The sequence below is a fragment of the Montipora capricornis genome, chromosome 3 (genome assembly GCF_036669925.1).
Source record: "Montipora capricornis isolate CH-2021 chromosome 3, ASM3666992v2, whole genome shotgun sequence".
Taxonomy (NCBI): domain Eukaryota; kingdom Metazoa; phylum Cnidaria; class Anthozoa; order Scleractinia; family Acroporidae; genus Montipora; species Montipora capricornis.
Window position 1 is genome coordinate 38,451,793 of NC_090885.1, and position 17,500 is coordinate 38,469,292.

General features: G+C 39.0%; 2 protein-coding genes across 2 annotated transcripts in view; one reads left to right on the forward strand and one right to left on the reverse strand.

Moving 5' to 3' along the window:
- Positions 1–4,664, reverse strand: part of LOC138043078 (cathepsin Z-like) — a 14,774-nt gene extending 10,110 nt beyond the window's left edge. The window contains exon 1 of the mRNA XM_068889191.1: positions 4,401–4,664. Within this exon, the coding sequence (XP_068745292.1) occupies positions 4,401–4,525 (125 nt within the window). The 5' untranslated portion in view covers positions 4,526–4,664. The remainder of the gene's footprint in view (positions 1–4,400) is intronic.
- LOC138043076 (BLOC-3 complex member HPS1-like) overlaps positions 4,626–17,500 on the forward strand; it is a 28,806-nt gene continuing 15,931 nt past the window's right edge. The window contains exons 1-7 of the mRNA XM_068889188.1: positions 4,626–4,757; positions 6,351–6,761; positions 8,029–8,411; positions 10,353–10,821; positions 11,924–12,097; positions 14,228–14,398; positions 16,557–16,867. Of these exons, the coding sequence (XP_068745289.1) occupies positions 6,504–6,761; positions 8,029–8,411; positions 10,353–10,821; positions 11,924–12,097; positions 14,228–14,398; positions 16,557–16,867 (1,766 nt within the window). The 5' untranslated portion in view covers positions 4,626–4,757; positions 6,351–6,503. The remainder of the gene's footprint in view (positions 4,758–6,350; positions 6,762–8,028; positions 8,412–10,352; positions 10,822–11,923; positions 12,098–14,227; positions 14,399–16,556; positions 16,868–17,500) is intronic.

The window sequence follows — 17,500 nt, forward strand, 5'->3', positions numbered from 1 at the left end:
CCGTGACAGTTTTAGTTTTGCCGTGAGGTATTTGTTATTGCCGTGACAGTTGTGGGCCACCGTAGATAGACATCTCAAGTCTCTCAAGGAGACCGTTAACAAAGAGCTGAAAAATGTATGTGAATGGCTGCATGTAAATAAGCTGACACTTAACAATAAGAAATCTAGCTTTGTTATTTTTCGACCTCCACAGCGATCGCTAAATTATGAGATCAAACTCAAAGTAATAGACTACAGCACCAACATATAGTCAGGTCTGGAGTGTAAGGAATATGTTAAGTACTTAGGTGTTCTGATTGACAACCATTTGTCCTGGAAATATCACATAGACTATATTGCCGTGAAGATGAGTAAAATTGTTGGAGTAATATCTCGTCTAAGACACTTCGTTCCATTCTGTAATTTGAGAAGCATATATCAGTCCCTCATACTTCCCTACTTGACATTTGGTTTAACTGCTTGGGGCCAAGCCGCTAATGCCCACCTTAATAAATTATTGTTACTTCAAAAACGTGCAATACATTTGACGTATTTTCTAAATCCAAGAACTCATGCTATTCCTTTTTTCATTTCTTCAAAAATATTACCAATTCACCTGCTTTACTTTGAAGCTATCTAACACTCTATGTATGATGTTTCAAATAACTCTGCTCCAAAAGATTTTTGTGAAAAATTTATCAAGACCAGCTTGATTCATTCATATAACACGAGGGCTGCATCTTGTGGCACATATCATATTAAATTTTCATGTTTAAATCAACAGCGCAATTCTTTTTCATGCTTTGGCGTGAAAGTGTGGAATTGTCTCCCATCGCAAGTATGTAATCTACCTAAACTGGCGTTTAAGAAATCAATTCGCAAAGCTTTATTCGCAGCTCTAGAAGGCGAGGAGGATTATATTGAGGCACCCAATTTACTATCCAAAATTAATTTATTTCTCACATAACTTTTGTAACAATTCACTGTCAATCTTTTCGCCTGTTTAGTTTGTTTAGTTTATTAAGCTACTTATTATCAATCAATTGTGTAACTATGTTTATTTCCGGATGCTAATGATTGTATTTTATTTATAGTTTATTCCTGTCATTTTTAATGGTCTGTTATTTGAAGCTTACAAATTGGTTTATTTTCTTCTTTTTCCCTTTTTCTCCCTGCACGACTCGCCTCGACTAGCTTAACCTATACGTAGCTTATAGCTTACGCAAGTTGTACCTGTCCTTCTTTTAATTGTTAAATATTAATAAAGTTTTATTGTTGTTGTTGATTTATCAATTTTTGTCTTAAACTGGGTTAAATGTCTTAAACAGGGTATCAAAAATCGGAATTCTGTCTTAAACAGAGTAGGAAAATCAGGGATATTTGTCTCAAACAGGGTCAGGGTATGAGGGGCCGTCCCGTACCACCCCACCCAGGGATACAAGTATATCGAGTCCCCCGCGGGGACTTTCAAACATAAGTTCATGAGTTCCCTTGATGAGCCAGTTGAGCTATGGGACAAATGTAAGATATAATTTTATTCTTAATAAAAAAGGGGGAATAAAATAAAAAAGGGGGAAGGATGCTTATCAGTGGTATGTATAGGGAGACTTTCGAGCTATCAAAGATTTCCAGTACCCTAGAAGGGACTTGGTAAGAGTCTAGAAATTGTGCACAGGTGGTGATAGCCCTTATTAATTGAAGAGAGTAAGATGTGAGTTCACTGAGCCACCATAGGAGGGAATGAGACTAGTGAAGTATTTTTTCCTCCCCAATCTCCCCTCATCTGATCCCCTTAAGATGGCGGCCAAATCCCATCGAAATGGTGGTGAAATTGTAACTTTGAAACGTTCATTCATTGATTTACCCTTTCCCACAAAACATTGCACTAAATATAGTACATCGTACAGTTTCATAACGAAACTAGATGCTTCTGTAAAGCATACACTGGCTTGCCTGTGGTACGTGCTTCAGAAAATCAGAAGGCACTGAATTGTGTGGTATTGAAATACAGCATTCCAGTCTCTGAAGAATAACAAATAAAAGAGAAGCGAGAAACATTGGCTTCTGGGCTGACATGTTGATAATTTTCAAGTTCCCTCACAACTTCTTTTCACCACAAGTGTGCCCTATGAGCATCCGAAAACTTTGTAATTTACTAAACTTCACTGAAGTCAAGCCCTGTTTCGCAGGGTTAGTGTTGGGATGGGAGACCAAAACAATAAACCCCTCATAAAAAACAGAAACATCTGACCGAAAATACTATTAACGCTAACAAATGCGAACTCAGCAAGGTACAGATTCTGTTAGCGTGCTTTATGCAAAACAAATATTGATGAAAAAGCAAATAAATATTGATACACAGTTTTCAGAAAGAGCAGAAGGAAGTTTCCCGGACGGTCGATCGAGAATAAAATATTTACGACATGAAAACAACATTAATTTTGAACCTTGAATATAGATCGTTTTCACTGTCACGCAATAAAAAAAATAAATCAAAAACTATCCAGTGCAAAACGCTAAGAAATTGTTATAAATCTTATAGAAGATAAAGAAATAAGACACTTGTCCAAGTTTTAGGCCTCTGCGTTTCCCCAAACTTCAGATATTTGTCGAAATGTTTCGCAGAAATTTACAGAGCCCAGTATGAAAACGCCATATTGGTGTACCTCAGTGGTAGCCGGAAAATAGTGTAAACATCTGGAACTGACTTTGGCTATCTAGGCGACTGATTATCACTACTGAAAAAACAAGCATTTACATAAGCACTTTTCCTAATGCTCTAACTTCTAAAAGGGCTCAAAATCATGAGATAAGTATATATTTTTCAACAAACTTGATCGTAGCTTTGTGTCACGCACCTACATAATCCGGAAATTCAAAATGCTCTGGTTTCCAAACGAAGCACGCTATTGAGCTGTGAAATTGTCAACAGATATAGATATGCCGCCTCTTATGCCTGATGAGGATAAAAACTTTGGTGGATCTTTAGTTTTATATTTTGGAAGGTGATGACGTCACGTGAAAACGATCTATAGAATATAAAAAGTTACGATCAGCGACAAACATTTTGGGAGATTTTTGCTACGTTCAAGTAAATTGCAAAATCGAAAGTGACATGGCCGGAATTCAGCGGGCGCCGTGATTAAGTTACCGTGGCATGTTTACTCGCCAAACAGTGAAGCATCTGTGTCAAATGATGGCAAGATACCGGGTTTTTGTAAGTTTCTTTTTCTGTCAAGTGTTATAAAGTTTGACAATGAAATGAGCGAAGTCAAAACAAAGATCACAATCGCCCAACTCTTGTTTATGCAAAGTCAAAATTTACTCTCCAAGACGCATACGACGTTATTTATCACCAGGTAATTCCATCATTTTGGAAATAGCAGCTACTTTATTATTCATTTGCATCACAAGTTTTCACTGATTTTGGGCCTCATTTTGTTGAAACTCAAGCACGCTTCCAACAGGCCTGTGAACCCTTCCTGCTTACAGAGCAATACTAAAAAACTTCTCCCATATCACATTTGAACCTTAAGCTCGAAAATTCAATACACAACATGATATTATAATTCACAAAGGCAGAAAATACCACAGAATCCTTTTCCAGCGAAAATTTTATTGAAACAAACAACATATTTGCTCTTAGAGGCGAAAACCTCTTCCTATTTGATTGCGTGCGTGAAGACAAGAAACTCAATTGTGTCAAATTACCATGTACTTCAGGTAAATACTGCTCACTTTGATTTCGTCTCGACGGGCGATAGATTGTTGTCGAAGTCCAGTACTCGTCACTTTTGAGATTCATGCCTAGTTTATCCAACTGACTTTCCATTATTGAGCTCCATAAGGGTATATTTTGTTTAAGGATCCACTAAAACGCCATTCGCGTTGCATGACTTTCGACGCCATTGCAGGCTAAGTTAATGATTCTACTGTGTCCACAAGAGAAATCTACGCAGTTCCACTACCCTCTCGATCCTAAGAAAATACGCGCAGAAGGCTCTATACACAAAGACACTACTTACCAGGGGAGTGACAGGCAAGACTTTTACCGACACGTAAAAAAAAAAAAAAAAAAAAAAAAAAAAAAAAAAGAAAAAAAAAAAGAAAACAAACAAACTAAACGTAGACCTCGACTGGTTTGCCCATAGGCAACCCAGTAAAAACCGAGGTGCGAACTCCCCTAAACTACAACTGAGATAGCGAAAATTTTGCTGATTCATTTATATGAGAACAATTAAAATGCGATTTATTATTACGCAACGATATGAAAATTGTGACCTGAACTATGACTATGATATCTGACTTATCCATCAAAGCAGCCTTAGAGCTAAATAACTAGTTCTCGACGAAAATGATTTCACAATTTGAAGGATTTCGCATTTTCATCAGCACAGAAGATCAGACCAAAACTGACTTACATGACTTCCTCTTTCCCTTTGTCAAATTCAGGTTTGTAGCAAGCATTGTGGTTGTATCTGCGGCTGGGGAACTTGAGACTCGAAGAAAGTCCCAGTATGCTGAGCAATAGTAAAAGGAACTTCATTTTTAGGACGACTGAACGAAGAAGTTGAAAACTGAAGTGATTTCACGAGGACAGGAAGACCCTTTCGTACCCGGCTTTGTTGTTGTTGTTGTTGTTCTCGTGCTCATCACGGGACTAACCCACGTGACTTTACCTTGACCCAGCTCACAATTGGATATCACGGTCAAGATGGCGACTCGATTTCTGTATGAATTGGCTTTCCTCCAGTTCGATTAGCACTCTAAAATTGCAGGTTGAGTAAAATTTTGCGTTGAATGATATTATAGTAATCACCTATAAATTTAGGAGACAAATCTGTAATGTGAGCAAGCTTTTCTATAAAAAAAACAAAATCCCTGTAATAATGAAAGTTACGCTGGTTGTGCGATTGTGAGGATATAATTTTATGTATATATTTTCTGTTTTACCAGTAGCCAGAACCATCGCAAGGTTCGGGTTCGGTAGCCATTTTTTGCAGCTTAAAAACTTATCATGTACGAACACAGATGTTTTCATTATTTCGCACGCGCATTATTTTATGTATATATGTATATACATAAAATCCCCTGGGTTTCCTTTTTCTCAATAACTATGTATTTGTATGTTATTTTGAAATTGTATTATTTGTTACCTCACTTTTGAAATTATATAAGAACGCTTGAGGGTGTAACGGTCATTCACCCACCCTGCAAGCAGAGCCTCCTTTTGTCTTTTTCTTTACTGAGGAGGAGAAAAGGAGGCTCTGCCCGAATCGCGTCAACTCTTTGAAGCCGCCTCAGCCCGAACTTCTGGACTAGTCAATCTTGTTTTCTCTCGTCAAACCGGTTTTTCCAGTGCGAGCGTCCGTTTAGTGACAAAACCGATGGTTATAATTGAGCCCGCCGTACCATGAAAAACCAAGATAGCGGCGAGATCTGGCATATTAGGCTTTGGTTCGAGACTGTATCCTGGCAACATGCAGCGCATATTCAATAAAGATCTTACTCGATTCATGCAGAGCCTTTCTCGAGAATGCCAAAATCGAGCATACAAAAGAAAGGCTCTGCTAGCAGGGTGTCATTCACCCTGATGTAGGTAGCTGTTTGCCACCGAAACATAGGGGTTTTTGTTTAAAACTTGTCTTTTCTCTTGTGTTTAAGTATAAGGTTACCGAGAGAGTTTTTTAAACAATGTGTTGGATGCTTGTGAAAAAAAAAATTATATATATGATTTTACCATTTCATTTGCACGTCTGCTGATAGAGTGCTCAATAGTAGAACCAGAGCGTCACATCACCTGGGTGTATGACCTTGGAGCACAGCTTACAGCCAGCTGGAATCAGCTGTATGCTGGTTTTTGCTGAGGGAAGAAGACTGGAGAACCCGGAGAAAAATCCTTGAAGCAGAGTAGAGAACCAACACAAACTCAACCCAATTTATATGGGGTCAGGTCTGGGAATCGAACCTGGGTCACATTGATGGGAGGCAAGTGCTGTCGCCACTGCACCAACCCTGCAACCTTTTAATTGAAGCACAAGCATTGTTCAAACTATTTTATTACACGTAGATAACTTTCTGCATCTTCCTCAGCTCAGGTCAAGATTATCTGTTATTAATAGAAATTACTGTTACTATATGGCTTTTTATACAGCATTCTCATAATTTAATCTGTTTTATCCTCTACAATGTAGAGGTCAATGTTGTCATTATCAGGTGCATGTCTTATGATCCTTGAAATAAGTCATGTGTTATTAAGATAAAATTTATCTTAATAACACACCCCTAATCCTAACGTCTCTTAATACTTTTGTCACCAGGTTGCAAGCAACATTTTAAAAAAGACTATGCCTTTTAAAATTTTATTTCAGGTGAAATTGTGATGAAGGACCACTACCATTATAAATTATGTTGAATTTCAAGTTATCTACTGGTAGCTGTCCAGAAAATTCCTCTTACTGCAGTTAACAGGCCTGTTACAATATTACAACTTGCAGCCATTCAAGGAATATGAACAAGAAAGAATGAAGGGTATCCTGATAATAAGCTCATTACCTGATATAATTTTTATCCATGCTGACAAGGGATTTATCAAACACGTCAATAAGCTTTCACATGATGCTTGTTTCATTGATAAAGACCATAATGATGCTGAAATGGATATGTCTGCATTGTCTCAATTACTTTCACCAATGATTACATCATTAACTTACATGAGTGATTTGGGAAACCCTTATTCATCAATCCTCTGTGAAGATGGCACATTGTTTGTCTTTCAGCAGGTTTGTATGGCTAATTATTATGCAGTGCAATACAAGTGTAAAGTGCAGGTTGCAGGTCATTGTTTTACCATAACTGAAAGAACTCAAACCTTTACAAAAATTTAATGCTAACCTTAGGATTAAACATTATCTAAAGCATAGTGTAATTAGCCTTAGTGTTAGCAGTAGCAAAGGTTTGGGTTGTTTCAGCTATGAACAATGACCTGCAACCCTAGTATTATAACGTCCAACTTGCAACCTGTAGTTTACACCCTCCAGTAATACAAGCCCAATGTTCTATCACAGATAAACTTGATGCAAAACCGATGTATAGTAATTAATTTTTGTTGAACTGAATTATTGTTAGAAAGATGAATCACATGGATAAAATGTTTATCACTCATTGAATAACAATAATTACCATTTGGTGTAAGACAAAATTGCAAATGGAGTATAAGTTAACTTTCAATTATAATGCCTTTCTTGGATGAAATCTAGCCTTATTGTCTTGACTACTACCATATTTGGTATCAGTAGAATGTAAGAATTCAACAGCTTTTGTACACTTCTATCAAAGTTTATATCAGATCTGCCCTTCTGGTGCAAGAAGCTATGCAACCATAATCCAATCGAAAGTCAGATTTTAAATTGTGGTTTGATGTAAAATTGAAATTATTGGCTTGAGAAATGCATTATTTCCAAAGACTGTAATAATAGTTGTACTGAGTACATCAACTTGGGTTTCAGAACTTGAATTTCAAGACTCGAGTAGCCACAGGACGAGAGTTGGGATGCAGCTCTGTGTGACTTTTCCGCACATAATTTTATGGGGCAATAAGTAAATTCTCTCAGACTTCAATATTTTTTATACTATTTAATTTGCTTATTTCCTGATTAATTTCTTTTACAGTGATTGTTATTATTTTTTTTAAAAAGGCAACAGAAACACTACAAGGGGAAATTGATTTTTGTGAATCTTGTGGATATGCCGGAAAATATGCAATGATTCCAAAGAAACATTCATTGTAGTAAGTGGAACATCTTCAGCAAATGTAAAGAGGCCCGAAAAAAAAAAAAATGTTATATCTGATTGTTTTATCTAACATGCAAACCTCAAACGTTTGAACTGGCATTCAGTCAGAGGGTAAACCACTTCTTGCCTCTTGTTCAATTAATTATGGAAATCAAATTTGCAGTTGTGAATTGACATCTCTTCTGGTTGTAATGCAAGGGACAATGGAACCACTTCTTGAATCAAGAATTTAATGCCATGTTTTTTTGTATCTAGTTTGATGACCTGGTGTTTACAGCAGTAAATGGCGACGGTGAGGAATCGGAAGATTTTCTGAAAAGGAAACTATCTGTTTTATACAAATTAACAACTATGCATTATGGAGCATCACTTGACCTTCTCAAACCTGAAATATTGTCAGCGCAGAAAAAGGCGTGGAAAACACTGGGGAGTTTAATAGATTCATGGGTGTTCCTGTCATCTCAGCAGCAGAGCTTCTTGGTTGAAGCAGTTGAGCGCATACATGTAAATCACAGCCTCAGCGAGATGAGTATAAGTTTGTTGAACACTGCACTTAGTATGGCCAGGAGTAAAGGTAACCAAAATGTGGTACATGCATTGCTGCTTGTTAACACCAAGCTTCTCGCTTTGTACTCAAGGTAAGATGTCACTTTGGTTGTCATGTCAGGTGGGAGAATGAACGATTCACTGCTGTTTGAATCCTCTTACTGTATTTTGCTCAAAACTTCAAATGTGAAGACTAAATAAGTTGTTTTGCAGAGTATGGCAACTGAGTCTACTAAAATGCATACCATAATATGCAGACTTGTCCAGAAATGCAAGCAATCAGATGCACACTACATGTACATGTAGGTTTAATAGCTGTCATGAACTGTCCACTGTCCCCATCTTCAGCATCACTCCTTTATAGGAAATAATGCAGACAATTTATGTCACAAAGTGTCCACTGAACTCTGCTTCTTGAGTGAAGATAAACTGCTCCAGATTTTGGTGCAGGGATGGCACAGTGGTGAGAGCACTCGCCTACCCCCAGTGTGGCCCGGGCTCTATTCCCAGACTTGGTGTCACATGTGGGTCGAGTTTGTTGGTTCTCTACTTTGCAAAGAAAGATTTTTTCCGGGTACCCTGGTTTGCCCTCTCCTCCAAAACCAACATTTGACTTGATTTGTGTTAATTGTTCATTTCATTTTATAGTGTCCCCAATTAATGCTTCAGCACTAGAATGACTACACACTTAAAGAAAGTTGAACCTTTCCTTTTCCTTCCTAAAGTTCCTTACCCGAACCTAAAAATATCACTAAAACTAACTGTAACTTTATTGTTGGAAAGAAATAGCAAATTCTTAGACTTAAAGGGATGATTCATATTGGATATCAAAATTGGGCATTCATCTGATTACTTCATTATTCTCATTTCAGTTTCTAGATAATTGAGTGATATGTAGGAGACATGAAACCAATAATTTTCAACTTGACATCATGGTGGTCATGTTGGCGTCACAAAGGGCTGAATCGCATAATCTAGAGCCAGACATTTCAGATGTCCTGCAATAAACTCCGCAGAATTTAGCCGAAGTTTGCCTTCTGACAATTTGACTGTTCTCCATGTGCCATCACACTAGCGTTTTGTTTATCTTCAGTCTGTGCTGGAAATAATTTTTCTTTATTCAGAGGACATATGTCCTTTCAAATCTTCCTTTTGGTCGGACATTTGACAAATTGGACCGGACATAATTTATTGACTGACAACACCTTGAAGAAGAGAACTCAAGATGTGCTGGTGATATGTTTGGTCATCGTGTCCGATCATAATGTGAAATTGGCCGGACATTTTCAAAATTTGGTCGAACAATGTCAGATGACCGACTATTATTTCCAGCACTGATGTTTGACAAATCCGAAATGTTTAAACCCAAATTCTAGTGTAACATAATTATGGGAATTAACCCTGTGACTAATCAGGGACATCCCTGATGATGCCATTGAGTAGCGAAAGCTTGGACTTTTAGTGTTTTAGTATTTTACAGTAGTTCAAGGCCACATTAGTTTTATTCTTTTAGTCAAAATGCTACTGAAGGACAACATCCAAAGATAACCAGTTATTGTATTCTCAGTTGTTTGGCTCCATTGGTCCCTTGGTCCCTTTGAAGTTTGGCTGTCCTCTGGAATGTTTAGCAGACTCAAAAATTCATAATCGCTCTAGGACAAGTCAAGCGACGACAGGTTTTTGGCAATAAGTAAACAAGTTTTGATTTGTCTGGTTCTAAAGTGATTTGGCCCTAAATAAAGAAACAGAGGCTATATTTGTGAGCCTGACTAATCTTTCGCACTTAAGCTCTATTTGTATGCAAACTTTTTCTTTCATTTGGATTAAAAAAATGGTTGCTAATGCTGAGTGAAAACCACAAGCAACATCATTTTTTTGTGTCAGTGTTGTTGGTGTAGCCATCATGGTCAGAAAGACCACATAATAATGTCTTTTTTAATAAAAGGACATCCCCCACTAAGTCATTATTGTGGTAGTGGGCCTTTGTATTAATTTTGATCAACTGATTCGAGCTCTCTTTCTTGTGTTTTTAGTCGAAATGCCTCGGAGCTGAAAGCAGTTGACATCCTCATGATTACTGTCCTCCTTCATAACATCTTCCCACACTCCAAGCAACCCATACCACTATCACTTAATAGGACTCCACCACCAATGGCTCACTCAGTGGTCCACAAAGGATGTTCATCCACGTTGCATCATATTTTCGCTGACTCACTGAAACAGGAAGGTCCCTACATGCAGAGACATTGTTCAGTTACCTCTACACATTCAAATCCTGTTGACATCAAAAAGTCTTCACAGAGAACAAATGAGGGAACTGAGGATCTGTGTTACCCTGGCTCGTCTCTTGAAGATGAGTTTTATTCGCCTCCGTCATCACCAACTCACATGAGTCCAATCCAGAAAAGGGCAGAAGCCACATCAAAGACTGGAAAGACTACAATTCTTAAGGAACATTTTTTCACACCAACAGCCGCTACTCCTGAAATCTTGAGGAAAATGGTAAAGTCTGCTATGAGTCTAGTGGACCATCAGGCCGGCGCTTATCTCCGGTTACTGTAGCATGAAGCGACTAGGAGTATTCCTACTCCCCCCTGGATGGGATGCTAGTCTATCGCAGGGTTATCCCCAGCATCAAATTTGTCGATAACCATTTATACACCTGGGTGAAGAGAGGCACTTTTAGAGCAAAGTGTTTTGCCCAAGAACACAACACAATGACCCGCCCAAGGCCCGAACCAGCAGGCTAAACCGTGATTGGTATTAATTTAGGTCATGAAGAAAATGATGTTAGAAATAATAATGAGTTTGGAAATTATGTTATATTTTAATAGCACATGGGAAAGAGCACCTTCTGGAGAAGAACATCTAGAAGCAGGTCACTTGGTAGGGGCTTGGGGGGGGAGGGGGGGGGGTATGAAATAGAACTTATGTTCCCTTGGGGGGATTGTGTACATGCAGCTGGTGACCCATTTGATTGTCCAGTAGTATGCCATTGGCCTATTCTTTCACCTTGGCTTGATTAGAAGCAAGGCTGTGTCCATGTCTTTGTGTCAAGACAAAAACCCTAAGGGCAACAACAGTAGGTGTTGCATTATACAACATGTTTTGTTGCCAGTTGTCAATAATAAATTATCATTAATAACAAGATGCAATATTTCAAACAGAAAGAATGAAAGAAGAGTCATAATGTGTCCTGCACGTGGCACTGGAATCTGAAGAACAGATTAATTTTTTTAATCTTTCACAGCTCACTACATAATTACAAGCTTTCAAGATAATTGCACTCTGACTGAATCATATATCATGTAAACGTTTCAATTCATATACTGGGTGATGTCTTATTTCTTTGTTGACTCATGACACAGCTCAATCCAGAATGTTCTTTCCTAAAATAATATAACTATCACCAATGTCTCGGTCATTGTCACAAGCATGTAAGGTCTGAACCTTGTGTAAGTTTAAATTAGAACTTTCAGAACAGTTTGGCTGGTTACAGATTGATCTCTACGATACTTGATGTAATGAACCCAAATATCCTATTAGATTGGATTAAGGACACAGACTGTATTTGTTTTAATTTTCTTGTATTATTGTATTGTAGAGGGCAGAAGAAACAGTAGGTGAGACTGATGAAGATGAGCTTGAGATCTCTGATAGGCAGCATGAATATTACCGTCAGCCAGTGTTCTTAAGTTCTGACAAGTGTCCTTATCTACCTCACGAACTTCACTTTGTTCGCCTTGGTACAGGGACAGTGCTGGTCCTTGTGAGCGAGGTAAGCTAATACTATAATCAAGGCCTAATAATAATAATAATAATAATAATATCGCTTTGATGATCCATACGATGTTTTTGAAATTCATATTTAATCAATACATGTTTCGGATGAAACATCATCCATCGTCAGTTGACAAATGAGAAATAAACTAAAGTTGAGCAATAAATAGTGTAACAAAGTGAGATATAACATGAATAATTAAGGATGAAGGCGAGAACAGAATAAAAACACCCAGCCACAAAACAAAACAGAAACTGTTTAGGCTAAGAAAAGAAACTAATTAGTACGAAAGGGATAAATTAAGATGTTTGACTTGGGAATTTAAAGATGGCTGCTCCCAAAGGATATGCATGGCTTCTTTGATTTTCAATTGGAAACGTGTGGAAGCAGAGTCGAGGATTTTAAAACAGTCTTCTGAACACCGGGAGCGACAATTTTCAGAACCTCTCAAGTGCTTAAATATGTGGGAATGTTTGTCGGAGGCGAGATGTTCACGGATCCGAGTGGCGAAATGTCTATTGGTTTCACCAATATAACAGGCATTACAGCCTGCACATGAAAACTTGTAAATGACTCGCGATCGTAAACCCGCAGGGATAGGATCCTTCGCCCCAAACCAACTCCTAATTTTAAACGGGGTCAACACCAACTTAATTTCCAGGTCACTGCAAAATTTGTTGACTAATTTCTTAATTCTGCGTTTAGTTATGATGGAAAAGGGACCGATGTACGGTAATTTAAAATACAAACAATTGTCCTTCCAAGCAACACTCTGAGAGGAATCGGAGGTAAAGTAATTGTTGAGAAATTTTCTAACAACATTCTCGATAACGCTAGAAGGAAACAATTCTTCCTTAATGTTTTGGTGAGGTTGCTTATGTCCAAGTGAAAACCAGTCCAAGTATTATTAATTTTAAATACTCGGTCAACCAGAGTGCGTACTAGTCCTAATTTGTAACTGAAAGGTACAAAGCTGTAATAATTAGTGAGAAGACCGGTGTAGGTCTTCTTGTGGAAAACCGAGGTAATAATGCCCTGATTACTATGGTTATCTAAAAGCACATCTAAGAAGGGAAGCTTGTGGTTTTCTTCCTTCTCCATAGTAAACTTGACGTTAGGATGCTGGCTGTTGATATAACTAAAGAAAGATAAAGCATCCTGCTCGGTATTAAACGAAGCAAAGGTGTCGTCGACATATCTACGGTAAAACTTGATACCAGAATTAAGAAATTAGTCAACAAATTTTGCAGCGACCTGGAAATTAAGTTGGTGCTCACCCCTTTTAAAATTAGGAGTTGGTTTGGGGCAAAGGATCCTATCCCTGCGGGTTTACGATCGCGAGTCATCTGATAATTTGCCGACTGGTTAGACTGTGGACAGTCTCTCTTTTGCTCTAGAATCGTTGAAACGAATGCGTACTTTGAACTTTTAATGGCTGAAACTGCGGGTCACAAATACTGCGGGCATTGGTTGGAGTGAAAAGAGAGACTCGCTTCACAAATGACCGCGGTATTTGCAACCTGCAGTTTCAGCCATCATGAATGCTCATTCTTTTCAACGATTTTGAGCAAAAGGGAGACTACTGGTAGTATACCGACTGGTTGGCTTGTCGTAACTGATGAGGAAGTGCTGCTTTTGTAATTACGTTTGAAAGGGGTAAGACTTCCAAAGCGTTTTGTATGTCAGAACTATAAGACTGTAGGTCCTGGGTCACAGTTCTTGCTCATAATGAGTCTTTGTGAAATGTTAAAGAACCGCACTCACTGTCTAGTAGCTAGGAGGAGATGGTAGGGAAGTAGGCACCATTCTTCTGGCCTGGTGTTGTGCAAGAAAATGACATATTTTTATTCCCTAATTCAATTAAATGCACAAAAATCAATTTCCCAAGCAACCTTCTCAAGTAGTCCCGAAATTGTACATGTACATGGACGATGGCAAACGAATGACCTTGCTTGAAATCGTAGTGGCTGAGCATAGCAATAGAGGGCCCCCATCAATTAAGTATGGGCTGAGCTTTCTGACATAGAAAATTAATTTTGCAGCAACTTTTGACAAAGTTGAAAACCTGGCATTTTTTTATTTCCAGGAAGGACATGATTTGCATTTCTGTTATTGTGTTTTTTACAGACAAAGCAAAGTGCTGTTGCATTGCATATTTACCAAACATTACAGTCATTGGCTTGTATCAAGCCTTCTGCTGGACAGAGTCGGCGAACACAACAGCAGGCTCAAGTCCTTATGGAGAGATTGGAAACCTCTGTTAGGAAAGTTCTAGAAGCATTGAGGACCACTCTTGGGGTAGGAAGGGTACAGATGTGCGAAAATAACAATTTACAAACGAGAAAGCCGTTGACGTCCTTTTTCGTGTTAGAAAACAAGAACAAGCAAACAGCATTTTGTTCTTCATATCCTTGCGTGCCTTATAACAGAACAAAGCACCGTAAAGACTTTTTAAGATTTGTTTTATGATAGAAAAAGTGTAGTTATCTGTTAAGTTTTCTTGCGAAACGACCATTTATCAATGTTTCCGGTGACGTCAGCACAGAGCTTTGGACTACGTACTGTAAGGCGCACTTGTTCATTATGTACGTTTGCACCAATGCAAGCTAACGTAAGCTCATTGCTTTGAGCTGCTGTGAAGCACGCAGCTTAGGTCAATCACAGTTCTTATATTAGGTGAAATTTAAAAGCATTGCTCCCACTCCATCCACCATTCCCTTGCCCTGCGTGGTCGACTACCATGCGGACTTCTTCACAGACAACCCTGTTCACGGCCAAAAAGGGGTTGCAGGGATGGCGCAGTGGTGAGAACATTCGCCTCCCACCAATGTGGCCCGGATTCGATTCCAGACTCGGCGTCATGTGGGTTGAGTTTGTTGGTTCTCTTTTCTGCACCGAGAGGTTTTTTCTCCGGGTACTCCGGTTTTCCCCTCTCCTCAAAAACCAACATTTGACTTCAGTGATTTGCGTGTCCCCAATTAGTGCTCCAACGCTAGAACGAGAAAGTTCCTTTTCTTTCCTTTTTTTTCCCCACCCATTTTTGCATATGGAAAAGCAAGCACTCAAGTGGTCGGCATATTCCTTATGTTTACAGTGAGAGCCTGTTCGCTCTTGTCACCAGCGGCCGCGTCTTTCTACCCTTACCTGGGCCGTCCCCTTTTTATCTCTGTTTACCGTCAAAGCAAAAACAACAAAAAGAAAATCGGAAAAAAAAGTTATAAGCTGCAGAAACAATCGAGTCGCCGGGAGCAGAAACGAGTAGAGAGTTAGTACTAACATATTTTCCTCCCACTTGGACAGAAAGTCTCTCCTGCGGGAGAGTGTGACATTTACTCTGGGGTTGAAGTTAAAACTGAAACTCTGCAGTGGCAAAACCAATGTTTCTATTTCGTAGTAAAAGTTTAAAAGATGTTTTCAGTACTAAGTCATGACCTTCCTCATATTTGTTTTAGTTTTTTTGAAAATGCCTACGCACATTGCTTTAAAGTAGCTACCGAATTCGTCCCATCTAATTAAACACAGTTCGCATTCCAGGGTAGTAGAGTCTTCCACATTTTTAAACTAATTATCTCTAATCACGATGGAAAACATACTTAGCAATATAAATGTGGTTGAGTGAAGACAAGTTAAAAAGGAAAGCAGCTATCGCGATCATGACCGTTAACTTTATAAGCGGACAGCCTTGCGTTTGTAAGTTGGCGTGTGAAAATGTCCCCGTTTGGGAAAACTGCGCTTCTTTGCAAGTTTGGAGAGCGCTTTGGTATCGAACGATTCCCGGCCAACCGTTTTGCTTATAAGAGCCCGCGACAAAAAAAGGTACTGAAGTATTAGAATTTACATACACTCTTTTTTACCTTAAGGTTGATGGGCTAAAAATCTTGCATAAGCTTTCAATTGATTCGCCGTCTATAGGGGTTTCCTTGACAGTGCCTGCGGGATTTTTTTTTTGGAGACTTTAGGAAATGCTTGATACGGTTCGTTGATGTAACCTTTGTCAGATCTGCAATCTCTTTTTGCCGTCAAACCCTAAATTTTGTATTTTCCATTTATATCGACAAGAATAACTTTTCGGTTGCTCCAATAGCAAAGTGGATCCCTTCACTTTTTATGGGTAAATTTTGGAGTACCAGGAGGACACAGAAGACCCAATTGTTACCATCACCAGAATTGGTTCGGAAGATAATTGACACGAAGCTATGCAAAGGAGACGATGAACCCAAACACTTAAGAACTGTGTCCCGCATCGATCCAAACAAATAAGCGGTTGTGGAGGGCTACATGGTATCTCCATTTGTGGCCGCCATATATTTTTTTCAGCTCGTTCACAACCAGTTCCGTTGCCCTGTCTATACAAAATGACTGGTTCATTGCCGGAAGCGTGGCAATAAGACCCTTTATTACGAATACAAGCACATTTTCCAAACTTAATCTTGACTGCACATCTGACCTTTTCTAGGTTGCTGTTGAGAACCAGATCCGTACATTATGCTACCGCTGGGAACTGGTTAAAAGAGGCAATTTAGCGAGCTTTCTCGTTTCTCCAGTTGGTACGGAGATGTCTCCTCAACTTGAAGCATCTGTTGGGGAAATGGCAAGAAGTCTAAAATCACTGTTTGGCGTGCTGTTCTGTACGAACAAAGGCGAGTCTGCTATCAGTGCACAGCAAGTCCAAACCATTGCGCAAATCAAGATGATGCTTCAAACTCAGCTGGCAGATTTCGAGGATTACTTGCTTGTCAAAGGACAGAGAAACGTTACAATGACAACGTATCCTTTTAATAAAAGTACTTTTGACGAAAAGGTAACACGAATTGAGGACCATTCTGATTTGTCTATGAAATGTGGCTTTGTATCTCCTTAGTGAAGAGGATTCAAAGGTAATTGCTAAAGGACGCTTCATATGCGATAGGTCGATTTTAAATCGTCTTGTAAATCATGTGAAATACCTCGATGTTACAGGATAATTCCGAGAAAACGCAACTACTGAACTTAAACGTGCAACGTGGCTTTCCACTCGCAAACACACTGAACACAGGGCCCAAAAGCGCGGTTTACGGTCTAATACACTACAAATCGCGTGTGTGAATACATTGCTCCTGAGCAAGCTCAAACGTTTTAGTGAGCTTGGCGTGGCCACGATCTTCTAGTCGCCGGCTAAGGGGGAACAAGCAAATCGAGAGTAGATGAAAGTGATAATTCCTATTCATATTCATGACTCGTACACAAGAATGGGTGTGCAGCTCGAACTGTGAGCCTGAGTGTTTAATGCCGTCCGAGTATCGTTACAAAGCTCAGATAAGACACTAGGTACAAGGTAAACATAAAGTAAGAACCACTCAGGCTAAAGCATGTGCAACCGCCTGATACGCAAACCCAAAAACCCAGTGGGAAAATAGGAAC